The sequence below is a fragment of the Diabrotica virgifera genome, chromosome 1 (assembly GCF_917563875.1).
Source record: "Diabrotica virgifera virgifera chromosome 1, PGI_DIABVI_V3a".
Taxonomy (NCBI): Eukaryota; Metazoa; Arthropoda; class Insecta; order Coleoptera; family Chrysomelidae; genus Diabrotica; species Diabrotica virgifera.
In genome coordinates, this window is record NC_065443.1 from 12,025,849 (window position 1) to 12,045,062 (window position 19,214).

At 31.6% G+C, this 19,214-nt stretch overlaps 2 protein-coding genes across 2 annotated transcripts in view; one reads left to right on the top strand and one right to left on the bottom strand.

Annotated features, from left to right (window-relative positions):
- The window catches only part of LOC114326278 (collagen alpha-2(IV) chain), a 73,876-nt gene extending 56,182 nt beyond the window's left edge, over positions 1-17,694 (bottom strand). Inside the window, exon 1 of the mRNA XM_028274624.2 lies at positions 17,403-17,694. Coding sequence (XP_028130425.1) covers positions 17,403-17,422 — 20 coding nt within the window. The 5' untranslated portion in view covers positions 17,423-17,694. The remainder of the gene's footprint in view (positions 1-17,402) is intronic.
- Positions 17,695-17,704: 10 nt separating this feature from the next.
- The window catches only part of LOC114326360 (collagen alpha-5(IV) chain-like), a 240,986-nt gene continuing 239,476 nt past the window's right edge, over positions 17,705-19,214 (top strand). Inside the window, exon 1 of the mRNA XM_050654543.1 lies at positions 17,705-17,904. Within this exon, the coding sequence (XP_050510500.1) occupies positions 17,809-17,904 (96 nt within the window). The 5' untranslated portion in view covers positions 17,705-17,808. The remainder of the gene's footprint in view (positions 17,905-19,214) is intronic.

A 19,214-nucleotide genomic window follows, 5' to 3' on the forward strand; every position in this document is an offset into this window, starting at 1 on the left:
TACCAACAAATCAAAAATCGTTGAAACTAAAAAAAACTCTGAAAAACGTTTGTTTTCTATACTTCCACAAAATTTATTACAACTATGTTATTACTACAGCTGTTTCGGCAAAGTGCCTTTCTCAAGTGATATATTTTACAATGTGTTTGCCTTTTTAAGTCTTTAACTGAAGAGGTTGAGGAGTGGGGAGCTGTTTGTCTCGAGTTGGTCATTCAGAATTATATCTGTATTTTTCAATTTATTAATTTCCATTGATTCTAAAAGTGATAGCTTAAGGCCTTTATTTTGAATATGTAGAATTTGAAAATCTTCATTGAAAGAATGATTATGATCTAGAAGGTGAAGTGCGTATGTAGAAGTGTCTGTTTTTCTATTGTTGAAAGCCCTTTTGTGTTCTGCTATCCGTTTGTCAAAAGTTCTGCCAGTTTGACCGATGTAAGTTTTCGGACAGTCACCACAAGTTAGTTTGTACACACCACTCTGTAGTTGCTTTCTCTTTCGGCTTTTATTGTTTTTAATATGTTTGCTTAAGTTGTTGTTAGTTCTGAAAGCTGGTGTTATTCCTTTCTTTTTTATGTATCTGGCTATTTTTGTTGTTATTTTGCCAGTATATGTGAGAGAGCAGAAGGTACTGGGTTCTTTCTGTGGTGGTGGATACACTAATTTCAAGGCTTTCTTATGGAGTTTTTGGTTTAAAATGTTGTTAACTGTTTGTTCGTTATAGCCATTGTTTACTGCTATTTGTCTAATGATATTTAGTTCTGTCTCGAAGTTATTTTTTGTCATAGGAATTTCTGTCAGTCTATGTATCATGCTATGGTAGGCTGCTAATTTGTGTTGTGTAGGATGGGATGATGAATTGTGTATAGTTGTGTCAGTATGGGTAGGTTTATGATATACGGAGAACTCATGTTTGTTGTGTAGTCTGGTAATCGTTACATCTAGAAAGTTTATGGAATTATTCTGTTCTGTTTCTATTGTGAACTCAATATTACTATGAAGTGAATTAATGTATGATAGAAATTGGTCAAGTTGTCTGTTAGTTCCTGTAAAGCAGGATAGTATGTCATCCACGTATCTCCACCAATATAAGAACTGTTTAAATACGGGGTGTTTAGAAATTGTTGTTTCAAGTTGGTTCATAAATATATCTGATAGTAATGGGCTTAGAGGATTACCCATAATAAGCCCTGCACTGTTGTTTGTGCAGGTATAGTCACTTTTTTTATAATAACAAAACAATAGAATTTTTAAATAACCAAAATAGTATAACACTAAACAAAGACCCCACAGAAAAATACCGAAAACAAATTAAACTAGCCATTGAAAATTCAAAATCAATACTAAATCCAACAGAACAGAAATAACTTAATATTATGAACCCACAACCCCCTAAATTATACTCTTTTATTAAACTACACAAACCTGACCACCCAATAAGACCTGTAGTTTCTTTTTATACAGCTCCGTCATATAAACTTTCAAAAAAACTGTCAGATATTATTACAGAATACACTAAATTTTCACCTAAATTCACCGTAAAAAATACACTAGAACTAGTTAATAAAATACATTTTCAATTGCCCAACAACTCCAGACTAATTTCATTTGACGTAAAAAATCTTTTTCCTAGTGTTCCTCCTACAGAAAGTTTTGTTTTGGTTAAAAACCTTTTAGAACATAATAGTACAAATCCGATCATTGCATCTGAAATTTTACACCTTCTTGAAATTTGCATAAATCAAGACTATTTTGAATTCAATAATCAAATTTACACAAACAACAGTGCATGGCTTATTATGGGTAATCCTCTAAGCCCATTACTATCAGATATATTTATGAACCAACTTGAAACAACAATTTCTAAACACCCCGTATATAAACAGTTCTTATATTGGTGGAGATACGTGGATGACATACTAGCCTGCTTTACAGGAACTAACAGACAACTTGACCAATTTCTATCATACATTAATTCACTTCATAGTAATATTGAGTTCACAATAGAAACAGCACAGAATAATTCCATAAACTTTCTAGATGTGACGATTACCAGACTACACAACAAACATGAGTTCTCCGTATATCATAAACCTACCCATACTGATACAACTATACACAATTCATCATCCCATCCTACACAACACAAATTAGCAGCCTACCATAGCATGATACATAGACTGACAAAAATTCCTATGACAAAAAATAACTTCGAGACAGAACTAAATATCATTAGACAAATAGCAGTAAACAATGGCTATAACGAACAAACAGTTAACAACATTTTAAACCAAAAACTCCATAAGAAAGCCTTGAAATTAGTGTATCCACCACCACAGAAAGAACCCAGTACCTTCTGCTCTCTCACATATACTGGCAAAATAACAACAAAAATAGCCAGATACATAAAAAAGAAAGGAATAACACCAGCTTTCAGAACTAACAACAACTTAAGCAAACATATTAAAAACAATAAAAGCCGAAAGAGAAAGCAACTACAGAGTGGTGTGTACAAACTAACTTGTGGTGATTGTCCGAAAACTTACATCGGTCAAACTGGCAGAACTTTTGACAAACGGATAGCAGAACACAAAAGGGCTTATAACAATAGAAAAACAGACACTTCTACATACGCACTTCACCTTCTAGATCATAATCATTCTTTCAATGAAGATTTTCAAATTCTACATATTCAAAATAAAGGCCTTAAGCTATCGCTTTTAGAATCAATGGAAATTAATAAATTGAAAAATACAGATATAATTCTGAATGACCAACTTGAGACAAACAGCTCCCCACTCCTCAACCTCTTCAGTTAAAGACTTAAAAAGGCAAACACATTGTAAAATATATCACTTGAGAAAGTCACTTTGCCGAAACAGCTGTAGTAATAACATAGTTGTAATAAATTTTGTGGAAGTATAGAAAACAAACGTTTTTCAGTGTTTTATTGTGAGATAAAATGAACTTCCATCAAGTAACGGTCGAATCCATCAATTATTAAAAAAAACTCGACAGCGTTACCTCGAGAAACTCATAAGCTAATAAAATCATTCTCAATTTTTTTTCTCACATGATCGAATGATTAGTTCTGATGTCCACCGCAAATTTCATTGTTTTTTAAAGTGCCTTTAAAAGTTTATTTGGCTTATTTTTCTTGATTTCTTATTTTCCTTGATTTTTTTTAATATCCTATGACACTGAATATGCTGATTTAATCCCCCTCCCCACATTTAAATATATAATTTAATTATAATATAATTATAATTATTTATCACCCCCGACCTTAAGGATGGCTATGAGAAGATTTTGATACAACTCATGCAAGTCGTATTTGTCTATGTATGAGTTTTAAATAGTGCATAGCTGTGATAGTTTGACTGGATAGCAAATATTTTTATATGATATTTAAAGATATATCCAAATTCGTTTTTCCTATAAAAATGTAAAAGTAAACAAAATAATTTAAGGTATTACTAGTACACTTTAGAACAGGGGTGGGCAAACTTTTTTTGGTAAGGGCCAAAAAAGTTTTTGGTCTATTATCAAGGGCCGCATTTTTGTTAAATTGACATGTTCAAATTTTTAACTTTATATAATTTTGATTAAATGACGTTCTTTGGGTTCTGAATTCGAATCCTAGCTGGATAGCAGATTTTTCTTTATAAAAAATTAATAAATAAAACTAATTTCTATCCTTGTGGGATCGGTACTCACCTGAGGGTCGGCAGATGTTCGATACAATTAGCGTTTCTTTGTAAAGACAATGAAGTCGACTTTACTAAGTAACAAGACATTTACTCAACTATATGACACTATAATCTGATTGCGAAATCAACTGTACCATGACAATGTCCTTAGTTGTCTAGGCATTAAAAAGCGTATGCGCAAAATTTCGGGCAAACGCTTTTAAAATGCATCAATTTTTTTCGAATCCTGAGAACACTAATAAGTATCTTTGAAAAATTTAAACGCAGAATGAAATACTACATTATTACCGAGAGCCAACAGTCCCTGAAAACCTCTATAATGTTTATTTTAAAAGTTACAGGGGTGCAAAAAAGAGAAAATTAAGTGTGATTTTTAATTTCAAATATCTCATTTAAAATAAAATTTTGCGCCTACTCTCTTAAGCTAAATAGAAATATATAGTCTTTTTCCCGTTGCTATTAGCTACTTATTATATTTAAAGAAAAATTCCGTACTTAAATAGATGGAAACGTCATTTAAATAAAAATAAATGAAGTTATAATTTTTAAAAATTCTTAGATTCCCTTCACTCTTTTTTAATAATGTTCTGAAGCTGTGACTAATAAAGCCACAATTTAAGTTTTAAAATAAATATAATTTGACGTCTCGACTTCCACTTCGGAAATCGTTATCAAAAAAAGATTTTTGAAAAAAATGACGATATCCGAAGTGGAAATCGAGACGTCACATATACTTATTTAATTTCAAACTTAAATTGTGGCTTAATTCCCAAATAAAATATTAGGTACTGTTTTTGTTTTCTTTGAAAGAATTAAATAATAAAAAAATATTTCTGCTACATTATTTAATGATTTTAATGATGAAACATGAACAAATTCGAACTTTTTTTATAAATATGATGAATGAATAGTTTCATTGTAAAAGTTTCTGTGCGTATAAATTTGTGCTCTGCAATGTTATGTTTAAAATATTTAAATGATTATGTCCAGGTATACTTAAAATCTCATGGCCATTCAAAACTTATAAATTTAGCAAATGTGTCGCAGTTTTTCATTTCTAAAAATAAAGAAATTACCTTCCTTAATTTGCCGCATATTTTAAGAATTTTTCCCAAGCTTATCCATCGAAAATGATTGTGGTATAAGTAAGACATCAGTGTGTTTTGTTTCTAACTCTTTCAAAAATGCTATGAATTCACAATTTTGAATCCTCTTGAACGAATAAAATTAACAATATTACTAATAATTGAAATGACTTTGTCTGCATGCAAGATATTTTTGAAAAATACTTAAAATGGAATTTTAAACCATAAGATGATAACTTAACACCTATCTCTAATGAAAAATTTAGTTAAAATATAACATTAGCTTGTCAAGCTAAAATTATCAAAAGATAATTTTTAATCCCACAAATAATACCATTAAATTGTGTCACTCTAATTTTTTTTTTATTTTTATTTTTTATTTATTTAATAATTTAAATTATTTTAATTTTAACTATAAACGTCCCTTACGAAAACTCATTAAAATGCCCAGTTGGTGATAAACACCAGTCTGATTTTTACATGAGAGTTTAATAAAATGGTAACAAATCAATTAAAGTTCTGCCGACAAAATACACGAAACGTTTTCGTAGTCTGACGTTTTAAATTTTTAACCTGTTCCACAGTTAAAACTTCCCCTGTTCCAGTGTTCCCATACATCAAAGTTTGTCCGACTAGACACTGCACCGTTAAGCTATTAACAAAATTTCAGCTTGCTATTAATCAACTTTTTTTGAGACGTGGGATCCAGGACTATATATCTTTTTTCATTTATGCACGTACACTAATATTGTAGAGGGCGCCAAAGTCGAGGTCTCGAAAAAAGTAGTTCCGATGGCGGACAGTTAATCTCAGGATTGGGATCTCTGAAACAAAAAAATCGTACAGCATTTGAAAAAGGAAGGTTTCTTACGTGACAATTTACCACCGTTAGCGAAAAATTCCGGAAAAAAAAAAGAATTTACGGGAAAACATTCGCCCGTTTTTCATGTTTAAAAATTATTTATTTTTTATTTTTTGGTCAAATTGTGGTAAATTGTCACGTAAGAAACCTTCCTGTTTCAAATGCATTACGATTTTTTTGTTTCAGATATCCCAATCCTGAGATTAATTATTGTCCGCCATCATTTTTCGAGGCATAGACTTTTGCGCCCTCTACAATATTAGTGTACGTGCATAAATAAAAAAAGATATATTTTTTGTACTCTCTAAGACTTAGATATTAAGCTGAAAAAACTTTTATGTTCATTTTTAATAAAGGTTCTGAGAAAAAAAATCTTGAAAAAACTGATTATTTTTGGTCTTCTAAAGTGTATTATTTTAATGCATGAGATGTTTTCATTAAATTAGTCTTCACTTTTTTAATGCTGAAAAGACATCTTCAAGTGGAGTCTTTTTGCGCGAAGCAATGTAAATTCCTCATTTGTTTCGCTCGTTCAGGTAATATATCATATGTAGGTTTTTTCAGTCTGTGTATTTTATTGCCATTTCCGCTGTGAGTATTTATGGTAAATCTTATTCCAGATGACTGTTAACGAGTTGTAAATGGATAGTTATTCGCCAGTACGTTATGTCCTGTGTACATATTTATATAGTTTTTTACTCATTATGAACAGAGACAGCGGAGACCCACAGCGTTCCTTTTAACGATTCGTTACAGTTGAGTCATGATAATTTCGATCAAATACTATTGCTAGGTTTTTGACAATATTTGGGTATCGATATTGATATGACACAATATAGAAACTTATGGAAGAAATGTAATTAGTGATGCCGACCCTGCATAACGATAAAGAAAAAGGGAATGATGATATTTGAAAAGCAGTGCAAAACTGGTTTATTTTGTTTACGAGATTAGTGTGACATCAATATACCGTGGAACCTTGATTATCCGTCAGGGCACTGGACCAAGGGTATGATGGATAATCGAAAAGACGGTTAACAGAACATAAACAAAAAATTAAAAATTCATAGTACTACTTTCAAATGTTATTTGTATGTTTTGTTTGACAATATAAGAGGGATTTGTGTTGGTACAATCGAATCAGTTTGGTTTAAAATATTCTGAAATCTTTGTTTGTTTTACTGTTGCTTCACATTTTGGAACGGTTTAATTTCTTAATCGTCATAAGATCTTATAATCTACTTTACTGGCTTCTTCTTGTCGAAAATACCACTCGATCAATTGTTACATGTGACATGCAGTTTCTCTACCTTCTTTACGCAAATCTTTACCAGTTTCAATATCATCATCGACAACGCCACCGTCAAATTCCAAATCTGTGTCAGCTTCTGAATCTGTTTCATCTGTCTCTGTTGCCATTTCAACGATTTCATCATCTATCAGCAATCTGTAGCCGTTTGCGTCCTTATCACAAATTAACCATTCGTTTATGTCATCTTTGGCAACGAAAACCAAGCAGTTGATTCAGCCATAACTTCATTTATTACCGCGTCACTCTGGGCTATCACCGAAGCATTTTCATCTTCGCTTGATTCAGCCATAATTTATTCCATGCTCTTTTCAGTGTTACTTCCGAAACATCAGCCCAAGCTTCCACACCATTGTCGACTGTGTTTTAAATTGTATTCTGTGTTTAAATTTCCAATATTCTTGCAACGAATATTCTCCTTTCATAACGAGGTTTTGAATTTTTTTTCTGTGTCGACTTTTGAAAGTTTCAATGATTGATTGATATTGTCCTAAATGAGGATCGCCTTTGGTGGCAAATTTTTGGATTGCAAGTATGTATTGTCGAACTTCCGGTATAAAAATCTTGTTGAAAAAATAGTGTGTTAAAAAATAGATAACCAAATTTAACACTGACGGTCAACAGAGGTGACGGTTAATGAAGAGACGGATAATCGAAATTCCAATGTATAAGAAAGGAAATAGAAAAAACTGCGAAAACTATCGAGGAATCAGCATTATATCGTCTATAGGCAGACTCTATGGAAAGACCATAAAGGAAAAATTGTAGATGTATATGCAGGATAAAATCGTAGAAGAGTAGGCAGGATTCACAGCGGGGAAAGCATGCTTAGATCACATTTACATGGTCGAACAACTAATAGAAAAAATAATGGCATATTAAAAGAACTAATAGAAAAGGCATATGACTCGATGCCTAGAACCAGCTATAGGATGCAATGGAAGACATCGAAGTTCCCCGATTATTAATAACATCAGTAAAAGTACTCTGCAAGAATATCACAGTAGCTATCAATACGGGCAATAGAATATGCAGTCCATTTAAGATGACAAAGGATAAGCTACTAGGCTAGGACGACTACTACAGAGCTGCTCCACATCCCCTACCCTGTTCAAAATATTCCTGGAAAAAACCCTGAAACCATGGAAAGAAAGTGCGAAGGAATGGGTATACCAGTAAGGAACAAATATCTATGTACCCTAAGTTTTGCTGACGACCAAATAGTGATCGCACAAGACGAAGATGACCACAGTTTTATGATGAGAAAACTGGAACAGGAATATACAAAGAATGGGATGGAAATAAACCACAAGAAGACTGATTGCCTAACAACGGAAAATACAAAAATAAAACAGCTGGAAATAGACGAAGGTAAACAAATCAGAAGAACAGACAAGTATTTAGATTTCACAATATGAAAAAAAGGAACAACTAAAGTAGATAAGAACCTAGTACTGTGGGATAAGAACATACGCATATAAACAAAAAGAAGAAGTTATAATACCATGACAAAAAGTATTCTCACTTATGGGTGTGAAAATTGGACAATAAATAAGAAAACCAAAAACAAAATAAGAGCAACAGAGATGGAATTATGTACTAAGGGGAAGCTGTAGAGTAATAAAAAGAGATATAATAAATAACATAGAGATTAAGAGAAGAATGGTAGTGAACTCAGACATAATAGACTACAGTCCGTCTAATTTACTTACCGTTGCCAAAGTATAAAAAAATCCTGAATCCATTTTAAATCAAATAGATCACGTAATTATTATAAACGTGGATTATACAACAAAACAAATTAATATTCAATGTAAATAAATAAAAACTTACGAAATAGAGAACAAGAATTAAGTTATAATCTTACGTTAAAGTAAATAATAAAAACAATAAGTATAATAAAACAAATACTTATAGTAAATAATATAAACAAATATGAAGTCTCATCATCGCAACTGTCAAATAAATGTTACCAATTTATTCTAAAATGTCACCTTCGTTCGATTACAGTTTCCGAGTGTTCCGAACAATTGTGCTTCATAAAAACGCTTTCTAATCCATGTATGTATACAAATTAAATGAAACATATTATTGTGTATTTCTTTTGGTTAACATTAATAGAAATCTTCAAATATTATTTCTACGCGTATATAATAAAATATGTCTAGTGGCTGTTATTACAGTGTACTCGGCAAAATGATTCTAAAAAAGAACACACCTACCGCCTAAATATTTCGTGTTGGTATCATGTGACGTCACAGGCTATGACGCGGATGACGTGCAACGGTAAGTAAATTAGACGAAGTATACATAGAACAGAAGAGATTAACCTGGTACGGACATGTCAGAAGAGCAGACCAAAATCGTTGGATAAACAGAATAACAGAGTGAAGCCCGATAGGAAGAAGGAAGAGAGGCAGAACTCGAAGATTCTTCAGAGATAAAGTGGACGAGGCAATGGAGAAAAGAAATCTACGGGAAGGGGACTGGCAAGACAGAAAGAGCTGGAGAGAACGGTTGAGTGCGGGAATACAGTGAAAACTGTAGAAATACTTTTTATAGATATAACTAGTTTTGTACACGATTAGATTTCTTCTTCTTAAGAGGCAACAGTAGCGATCAACAGGTAGCAACAAAAACGGTCCAAGATTGCGGCTGTAATTTTGAATATTTTGTCGAGATATTTGGCACACATATTCGTAATATAATAAAGAATGCCGGTACAGAGCCCAATTTGAGAAACATTTTAGTTTGTGAAAATTACTCTATAACTAAATAAAATATTGCAAAAAGGAGCCTGTACCGCCATTAAGAAGAACAAAAAAAACTTTCTTAAACTAAACTTTTTTATCCCATGCCTAGATTTTGTGTCATATTGGACCTAGTAAAATTTTTTATTTCTAACAAGAAATCGAACATATTATAAAGAAATAACTGATTAGTCAACATAGAGAAAGTGTCACTGTCATTTTGACAAACCTGCGTCAGATTTCTGTTCTGTTATCTGCATAGGGATTACGAACACTCGATAGGAATCGTATCCGCCATGTTTTACCGTAGCGCCGTAAAGTGCTCGTAATCCCTATGCAGATAACAGAATAGAAATCTGACGCAGGTTTGTCAAAATGACAGTGACACTTTCTCTATGTTGACTAATCAGTTATTTCGTTATAATATGTTCGATTTCTTGTTAGAGATAAAAAATTTTACTAGGTCCAATATGACACAAAATCTAGGCATGGGATAAAAAAGTTTAGTTTAAGAAAGTTTTTTTTGTTCTTCTTAATGGCGGTACAGGCTCCTTTTTGCAATATTTTATTTAGTTATAGAGTAATTTTCACAAACTAAAATGTTTCTCAAATTGGGCTCTGTACCGGCATTCTTTATTATATTACGAATATGTGTGCCAAATATCTCGACAAAATATTCAAAATTACAGCCACAATCTTGGACCGTTTTTGTTGCTACCTGTTGATCGCTACTGTTGCCTCTTAATACCCCCATAACTTATCCAGTCTCTTTTAATTTGGGAAAAATTTAAACAACAAAAAATTAAAAAGTAAACCAAAACATTGTCGGAAACCAGAACGAGGGCTTCTAAAATTAATCAGATTAATTTCTCTTTTTAGCATCCGTATATTTTATATGCGAAAGCGCCGAAAGTTTTAAATCCGAAAGACGATGCATCATTTAAATCGCGCAAACCCTTTTGGAAACCGCACGTCGGTTAAGAATAATACCCTCATCGGCAAAATTAATTGACAGATCTCATTAAAATGTCTTCGCACTGACCCAATCTCAAAAATGATCGTATATATCGATTCGTTAAAAATGCCTGTCAATAAAAATCTTCAGTCAGCCGATGTATCACCATTGAGGCCGATATAAATATTCATTAATTGATTTAGGAAACTCGTTTGAACTATGTGAATTTTGGCGAATGCGCATCCGAGGCATCCACCATTTTTAACAAAGGGATTCCTGTTAATTTTACGGTGATTTTTGAAGAAGAAATCGTTAATGCCAAAAAGTTATCAATTATGTATTTTGCATCAGTCAAAGGAGTTGACTATAATCTGTAAGAACTAGCGTGATGCCGAGTGTCAGAATATTTTTATACAGGGTGTTTCATTGGGAAAGTAACATACGTTAACTGCAGAAAGAGGACACTTAGGCGGTCTCAAAAATACCATACTTAATGGGTCTTACTCCATTAATAACAAAGATACTGAGTGTTTTATCTATTTTGCCATTTTCCTAATTATTTCATAACTTTTTAACCACACTGTATATTTATTTTATATTTGGCACGCAAATATCGTTTAAGGTGTACAATAAATGAATTTATTTACAATTGTAAAAAATCCAGGTCCGGTTTAAAAAAAATTGGAAAAATATTCCAACCCAAAAACAACACCCTGTACATTAAATTTTTTTAAAATGGATTTTTTAGTTGAAAAGAGGATGAAAAACTAAATTTAGTGGTATACTTTGAATTTTTGGCAAAATGATTTTTCTGGTCAATTTTTGAATTTAAATTCTATAATTATGTGAATTTCGAGAGCTCTAAGTACAAAAAAAATTGAAACACAGTTTACAACTTGTCAACCGCACTGTATATTCATTTTATATTTAACACGCGAATATTCTTTTAGGTGTCCAATCAATTAATTTATTTACAAATAAAAAAATCCAGGTCCGGATTAAAAAATATTGTATAAATGTTCCGACCCAAAAAAAACACCCTGTATATTAAATTTTTTTTAAATGGATTTTGCATTTAAAAAGAGGATGGAAAACTAAATTTAATGGTATACTTTGAATTTTCGGCAAAATAATTTTTCTTGTAAAACTTTGAATTTGAATTCTGAAATTATGTGAATTGCGAAGCTCAAAGTAAAAAAAAAATTAAAATATGATTTAATTTTAATTAATATCATTATTTAATCTAAATTGGTAAAATAATAACATTTTGACACATAACAATAATTTCTGATGGTAGTAATTTTGAATAAGTACTTTAGTTTTGAATAGTTATGCTGCACATTTTCTCTGTTTTGTTATAATTTTTAGATACTTTGTTGATTAAAGTGATGTATTCTTTATTGACTATTTATTATTTATTCATTATTTAAAGATGAATATTCGCCATAAACTATTTGTCACAGATAATAAAAAACACTGAAATGTTTTAACATTTTACCAATTTAGATTAAATAATGGTATTAATTAAAATTAAGTCGCATTTTAATTGTTTCTACTTAGAGCACTCGCAATTGACATAATTTCAGAATTCAAATTCAAAATTTTATCAGAAAAATGATTTTGCCGAAAATTCAAAGTATACCACTAAATTTAGTTTTTCATCCTCTTTTCAAATGCAAAATCCATTTAAAAAAAATTAATATACAGGGTGTTCTTTTGGGTCGGAACATTTTTACAATATTTTTTAATCCAGACCTGGATTTTTATAATTGTAAATAAAATAATTGATTGGACAAGTAAAAGAATATTAGCGTGTTAAATATAAAATAAATATACAATGCGGTTAACAAGTTGTAAGTTGTATTTAATTTTTTTCTACTTAGAGCTCTCGCAATTCACATACATAATTTCAGAATTCAAATTCAAAGTTTGACCAGAAAAATCATTTTGCCGAAAATTCAAAGTATACCACTAGATTTAGTTTTTCATCCTCTTTTTAACAAAAAAATCCATTTTAAAAAAATTTAATATACAGGGTGTTTTTTGGGGTCGGAAAATTTTTACAATATTTTTTAATCCAGACCTGGATTTTTTATAATTGTAAATAAAATAATTGATTAGACACCTAAAAGAATATTCGCCTGTTAAATATAAAATAAATATACAGTGCGGTTAACAAGGTGTAAGTTGTATTTAATTTTTTTTTACTTAGAGCCCTCGCAATTCACATAATTTCAGAATTCAAATTCAAAATTTGACCAGAAAAACCATTTTGCCGAAAATTTAAAGTATACCAGTAAATTTAGTTTTTCATTCTCTTTTCAACCAAAAAATCACTTTTAAAAAAATTTAATGTAGAGGGTTGTTTTTGGGTCGGAAAATTTTTCTAATATTTTTTAATCCGGGCCTGGATTTTTTATATTTGTAAATAAATTAATTTATTGTACACCTTAAAGGATATTTGCATGCCAAATATAAAATAAATATACAGTGTGGTTAAAAAGTTATGAACCAAATAAGAAAATGGCAAAATAGATAAAACACCCAGTATCTCTGTTATTAATGGAGTAAGACCCATTAAGTATGGTATTTTTGAGACCGCCTAAGTGTCCTCTTTCTACAGTTAACGTATATTACTTTCCCAATGAAACACCCTGTATAGAATAATATTGTTGAATAATTTGTTGATTTTATTTACATAAAATATAATTTACAGAACCCAAACGTTAACACCAGTGACACAAGTGAAGATAAAATGATAACAAAAGAAGAAATCTTTTTAGAATATAGAACACAACAAACACAACAGTCATAAAATCACTATAGACGAATCAGAAATAAAAGAAAGAAAAGAAATCAGAGATCAGACGACAAAGAAAAATAAAGAAACTGATAAAAAAGATACACATTCCGAAGGAAAACTGGGCAGCCTACTTTTGATCCCTATTTGCTAAAAGTGATGATAGTAACCCACCAACACTAGAAGTGACAACAAACGGAGGAATAAACATTGAAAAGGGATAAAGGAGGCCTACAGGGAATTAAAGGATAAGACATTGGGATTCCCTGAGTCCTCTATTGTTGAACCTAATCATGGATGAAGTAATAAAGAAGTAAGAACTAAAAAAGGATACCAAAAGGGAGAAAATCAACTTAAAATAGTCTGTTATGCAGACGATGCAATACTAATCTCTCAAAGCGAAGATGATTTATAGCGTATACCAGTGGCGGCTCGTATAACTTTAGGAAGGTAGTGCCAGAATCCGGGCAGCTGCCTAAATTTTTTGTGGCGGTTTTACGATATGGTCAAAAAGGATATAAAATATAAATAAAAAAAAATATCGATTCTTATCTACCTGTTCATTATGTCTAATTAGAGTATCACGATAAGCTGAATTTAATTGGGTTTTTATATTTAACTTACCAAGCATTGAAAAGCTAAAAACGTTATTCATGTGCACTTTAGATTTTTCATGGGATTTCAATTTCTCCCATATATGTACAAGATCATCGGTGCCTTTGTTTGACCAAGTCTCGTCACCTCCAAACAAAACGCATACAAAACAGAAGAGTTTATTAGTTTGTTCGCAACCACACAACCAGCTATTTTTATCATAAATAATTTTATTAAACTTACGACAGCGAAGTTTTTGTCCATTTCCACTTTGTTTTTCAATTTTTAAATCGGGTAAAGGCCGACCGAGTTCTTTAATTTGTAGTTTTTTTTCTAACGAAAAACCACCAAAAGAGTTTTTTAATATACTAATTTGATTCATTGTCAATAAATAAATTAAACGTAGAAAATAATCAAAATATTATTTTTATACCTACGACACCCACGATCACAACGCACTAACTAATAATTACAAATTAAAAAATCGGAATGGGACGTTTCGATGCCGCCGGTTCATCGCCGGCCGTTTCGATGCCGCCGGTTCATCGCCAGTCCATTTCATCGCCGTCATATCTCGCATTTCCTAGAATTCCTAATTAATACTAAAAATAACTAATAATTGTAATTGTCGAAAATTCAGAAATCTATCAGATAGCGATTAATTGACTGGCGATGAATCGGCCGGCATCGGCATCGAACTGGCGGCATCGAAACGGCGGCGATGAAACGTCCTAGACCCTTAAAAAATATAGTAGAGTATAAACACAAATATACAATACAGTAGTAGACAATAAACACAATAGCGTCAAGCGAACGCGTAAAGAAACTAGAAATATGTAGATCTAAAACATTGTATCTTAAGATCCACTAACTTCCTTTTCGAGATTTCGAGCCTGGCACGGAGACTCCAATTTAAACGTATGTTAAAAGTGCAATACCGCTCTCTCTCTGTCACTTACACAGGATGCTCATACAATCTTTCTCTTTTCTCACGAGCCACTATGCCGTTCGGCACTGGGATTTTTATGATTTTCATCCTTTATCCGGTCAGCTGTGGGTGGCCAGAGTCGGTAGATTTGCATTGCGCTACACAGTTGCCAGATTTGATATAATTTATAAAAATAAAGAGAAATATTCACAAAAAAAATAAACAGGCATTAAAATGTTTTTAAGATAAAAAATATGTTTCTGCATAGTTAGCAAGGTAGTGCCATGGCTCTATGGCACTACCTCACGGGCCGCCACTGACGTATACTGTACTAATTTAGTATACCCACCAGAATATATTAAATGTTAAATGTTACATTAACATGTTAAATGTTAATTTCCCTACAAAAAAAAAATGCGTGGTTATAGGTAGCGAGGGTTGGTTAATAGAACCAGTGATTGGAGTTTAAATATCTAGGAATCGCACTATCCAGCTACGGAAAGTTCGAAACCAAAGTGGGAGTCAAGTGAATATAGCAAAGAGGGCCGCATATTGCCTGAGTGAAACAATATTGAGAAATAAAAATATCGGGAAAAAAATGAAAGGCAAAATTTACAAAACAGTAATCAGACTAATAATGACGTAATCGGCAGAAACACGACCTGACACATGACACAGAGAGGACAAGAAGAATGGTAGAAACAGCAGAGAGGAAAATCTTTAGGAAAATCGGTGATAAGGCACTATGGGACAGAGCTAAAAGTACAGATATACGACATACGTTGAGTTAAATCGGCGATCATAGAAGTCGAATGAAAACATATAGTAGTAAAAACCACGAGACATGGTTCACCAATAAGAAGACTATCAGAGGAAAGACCACGAATCAAAAAATCAACACAATACAAAAAAGGCAAGTAGACTAAAAGAAAACTGAGCTGGACAACGAAAGGGCCACCTACATACCCAACGACCTTTTTAAACAAGATGGAGACTTAGTGGAAAATTCCGATTTGCTGAATCCTGATGCCTCACAAGAAATAGAAGTATATAAACAAAATAAGAAAAAAAATAGCAACAAAGAACAATCGAAATCAAAGAGGAAGAATTTGAGATAGTAGAAACATAATATGATTATGAACTAAGTAAATACATGAAATTAAACCTTTTCAGTTTTTAACACAATATAATGTTCTTCTATTATACATGTGAGTGAATCATGGGCAGTTAACAATAAACACAACACAAAAATGATAGATATGAAATGCCCTAGAGGGATATCTGGAAAGACCAAAATGGATAGATACATAAATTCTAGATAAATAAACAATTATTACGCAAAAAAAATTGAGGAAGCAGGTATGGACGTATGGACATCTAATGGAGAAAAGCAAAACAACTTAATTAAAAGAATAATAGTAGCAAAGAGTACAGAAGAAAGAAAAAAGACAGACTAACGAAAAATTAATAAACAGAATAAACAAAATGTGACAAAAACGGGGAAGAACGACTGAAAAAATGGGAGCAATTCATGCAGACCAGCAAAATTGGAAACAATTTGCACAAAAAGTTACAGAAACTTTAAAATAAACAATTCGACGCTGAAACGTGAGTAAAATGATGAGCTGAAACCACACAAATAAAAAGAAGTTGATGCCGATGATGAAAAAATATGCATTTTTACGGTGCGTGATGAGAAAAACGAAATGAAGCAAACACACCTTTGGCAAAATAGAAATATCTAATGACGGACATTAGTTTCCAATAGTTTTTTAATAAACGACACATAAAGAAGATAATTTGGCAGAAATATTTGTCTAGAATGTTGAAAAAACGAAACACCAAAATCATGTGGAATGTTGAATTGATCAGTACACACAAAAGGCAAAATGTATTATATAGCAAAATATGGTTTTGTTTCAAGCAATAATTTTTATAATTCAATGCATACAATTTTCAGTTATTTTTTGTTTGATTGCACATTTTTGATTTTTATTTTTATGTGTTAAGATTTTAGAATGTTTCGTTCGTCTATACCTTTTGTCATAAAAAGAAAAACAACACATTAAAAAGCGAGAAAAAACATTTTTCTTTATCAATAGTCTTCTAGTTTTATAAAATTAAATTAACGAAGAAAATTTCAATTAAATAGCTCATCAACAACTGTGAGTAGTAAAGACCAAAATTATTTTTTAAATACCTTTTGTAAGGCTTTACGCACTTTAAGAATTTTCTACCAAGAATCTAATACTATTATGTCATTCTTTTGGAATTAAAAACTTCCACATATGAGCAAGTTCACATTTTGTAATAAAAATAGAATTGTTTATGAGCCACATGAAAGATTGGATCAAAAAATGATTTTTTTAATATTTTTTAGTAGTAAAAAAAATAACTTTGGTGACATACCCCAGTCCATGGCCGATCATTTCGTCCTCTTATCCCCGTAGAGGGGAATACCACTAACACTACCTTTGTGTATTGAACAAACGCGGACTCGCGCGTTACTGAGGACCACAGAAGAACTTACTTTCAGTCAATGATTCAAAGCCCACTTCTACATTTTCAGCGAACTGCGCGAGAGCGGCCGAATCGCACTTAAGCCTCTTTTGCCGGCCAACCGCTTGACCCCCGGCGTCCAAATTTGGTCAAATTATACCCTGATGATGTGTGATTATCGTGTTAAAATCTGGGGTTAATAGGGTGCAGCCCGGGGGAGGTATTCGAGAAAAGGACGCCGGTCTCGCGGAGGCTTTGCGAGAGCTTTAAGGCGGCTTAGTGGGGAGGACATCATCCGCAACGCCGGCTAAGAAACATGGAGCTAGTTGCCATGACGCTGCGGCCTGGCTTGTGCCGGGCGACAGCCCTACTAGTTCTTTTGCTCGTGACGATAGTGAACGCGAATAGAAAGGTAAGTTTTTCTTTTTTTTTCTACCTGACAAAATTTGCATTTTTTACAGAAAATTACACGGTATTAGATATATTTTTTTGGAAAAGCTTTTATCGAAAATATTTGTCCGCCAAATTAATATTTTGTATTTTGACAACGACATCCGATGTGGATGTCGAAACGTTAATAAAATTATTTTTTTTTTCGAGTTAACTGCTTGCTGCGAAAAGATCGATTTCAAAAGGAGCTTTATTAGTCCCAGAGCTTTTCACATGATATTTATTAAATTTTATAACATATTCTTAAATAATTTAAGTAATGCTTATAATATTGATATTTTCTTCAAATAGTTTCTTATAAATGTGTCAGATTTTCTACCTGATAAAATTTGTATTTTTGCCAGAAAATTACACGATATCAGATATCTAAATTTCTTTTGAAAAGCTTTTGAAGAAAATATTTTTTGTGCGCCAAATTTCGTTAAAAGTTTTAACAATACCAAAAATAGTTTTTTTTAATTATTTACAATAATTTTGCATTTTTGTCAGAAAATTACACGATACGATATATATTTTTTTTGTAAAAGCCTTTATAGAACATATTTATTCGCAAAAACTCTTTAAAAACTTTTACCCTACCAAAATTTTTTTATTTATTGATTTATTTACATTACTTTGATTGTTATCATTATATCAAATGTTTTCCGCGAAGAGCTTTATTAGTCCCAGAGCTTTTCACATGATATTTATTTAATTTGTTAACATATTCTTGAATAATTTAACTAATGTTGATAGTATTGATATTTTCTTCGGATAATCTCTTATAAATGTGTCAGATTTTCTACCTGACAAAATTTGCATTCTGGCCAGAAAATTACACATTTGTTTGGAAAAGCGTTTATAGAAAATATTTGTCCGCCAAATTTCGTTCGTAGTTTTTAGCCCACAAAAAATATTTTGTTTATTAATTTATTTACATTACTTTGATTGGTTTAATCATTATATCAATTGCTTTCTGCGAAAGAAAGATTTTAAAAGGAGCTTTATTAGTCCCAGAGCTTTTCACATGATATTCATTTAATTTGTATTCTTGAATATTCTTTATTTGATATTCTTGAGTAATTTAAGTAATATTGATAGTATTGATTTTTCTTCGAATAAATTCTTAAAATGAGTCAGATTTTCTACCAAAAATTTGCATTTTTGCCAATAAATTACACGAATGTGATGACATTTTTTTTGGAAAAGCTTTTATAGAACATATTTATTCGCAAAAATTCGTTAAAAGTTTTTACCCTACCAAAAATAGTTTCTTTATTAATTATTTACATT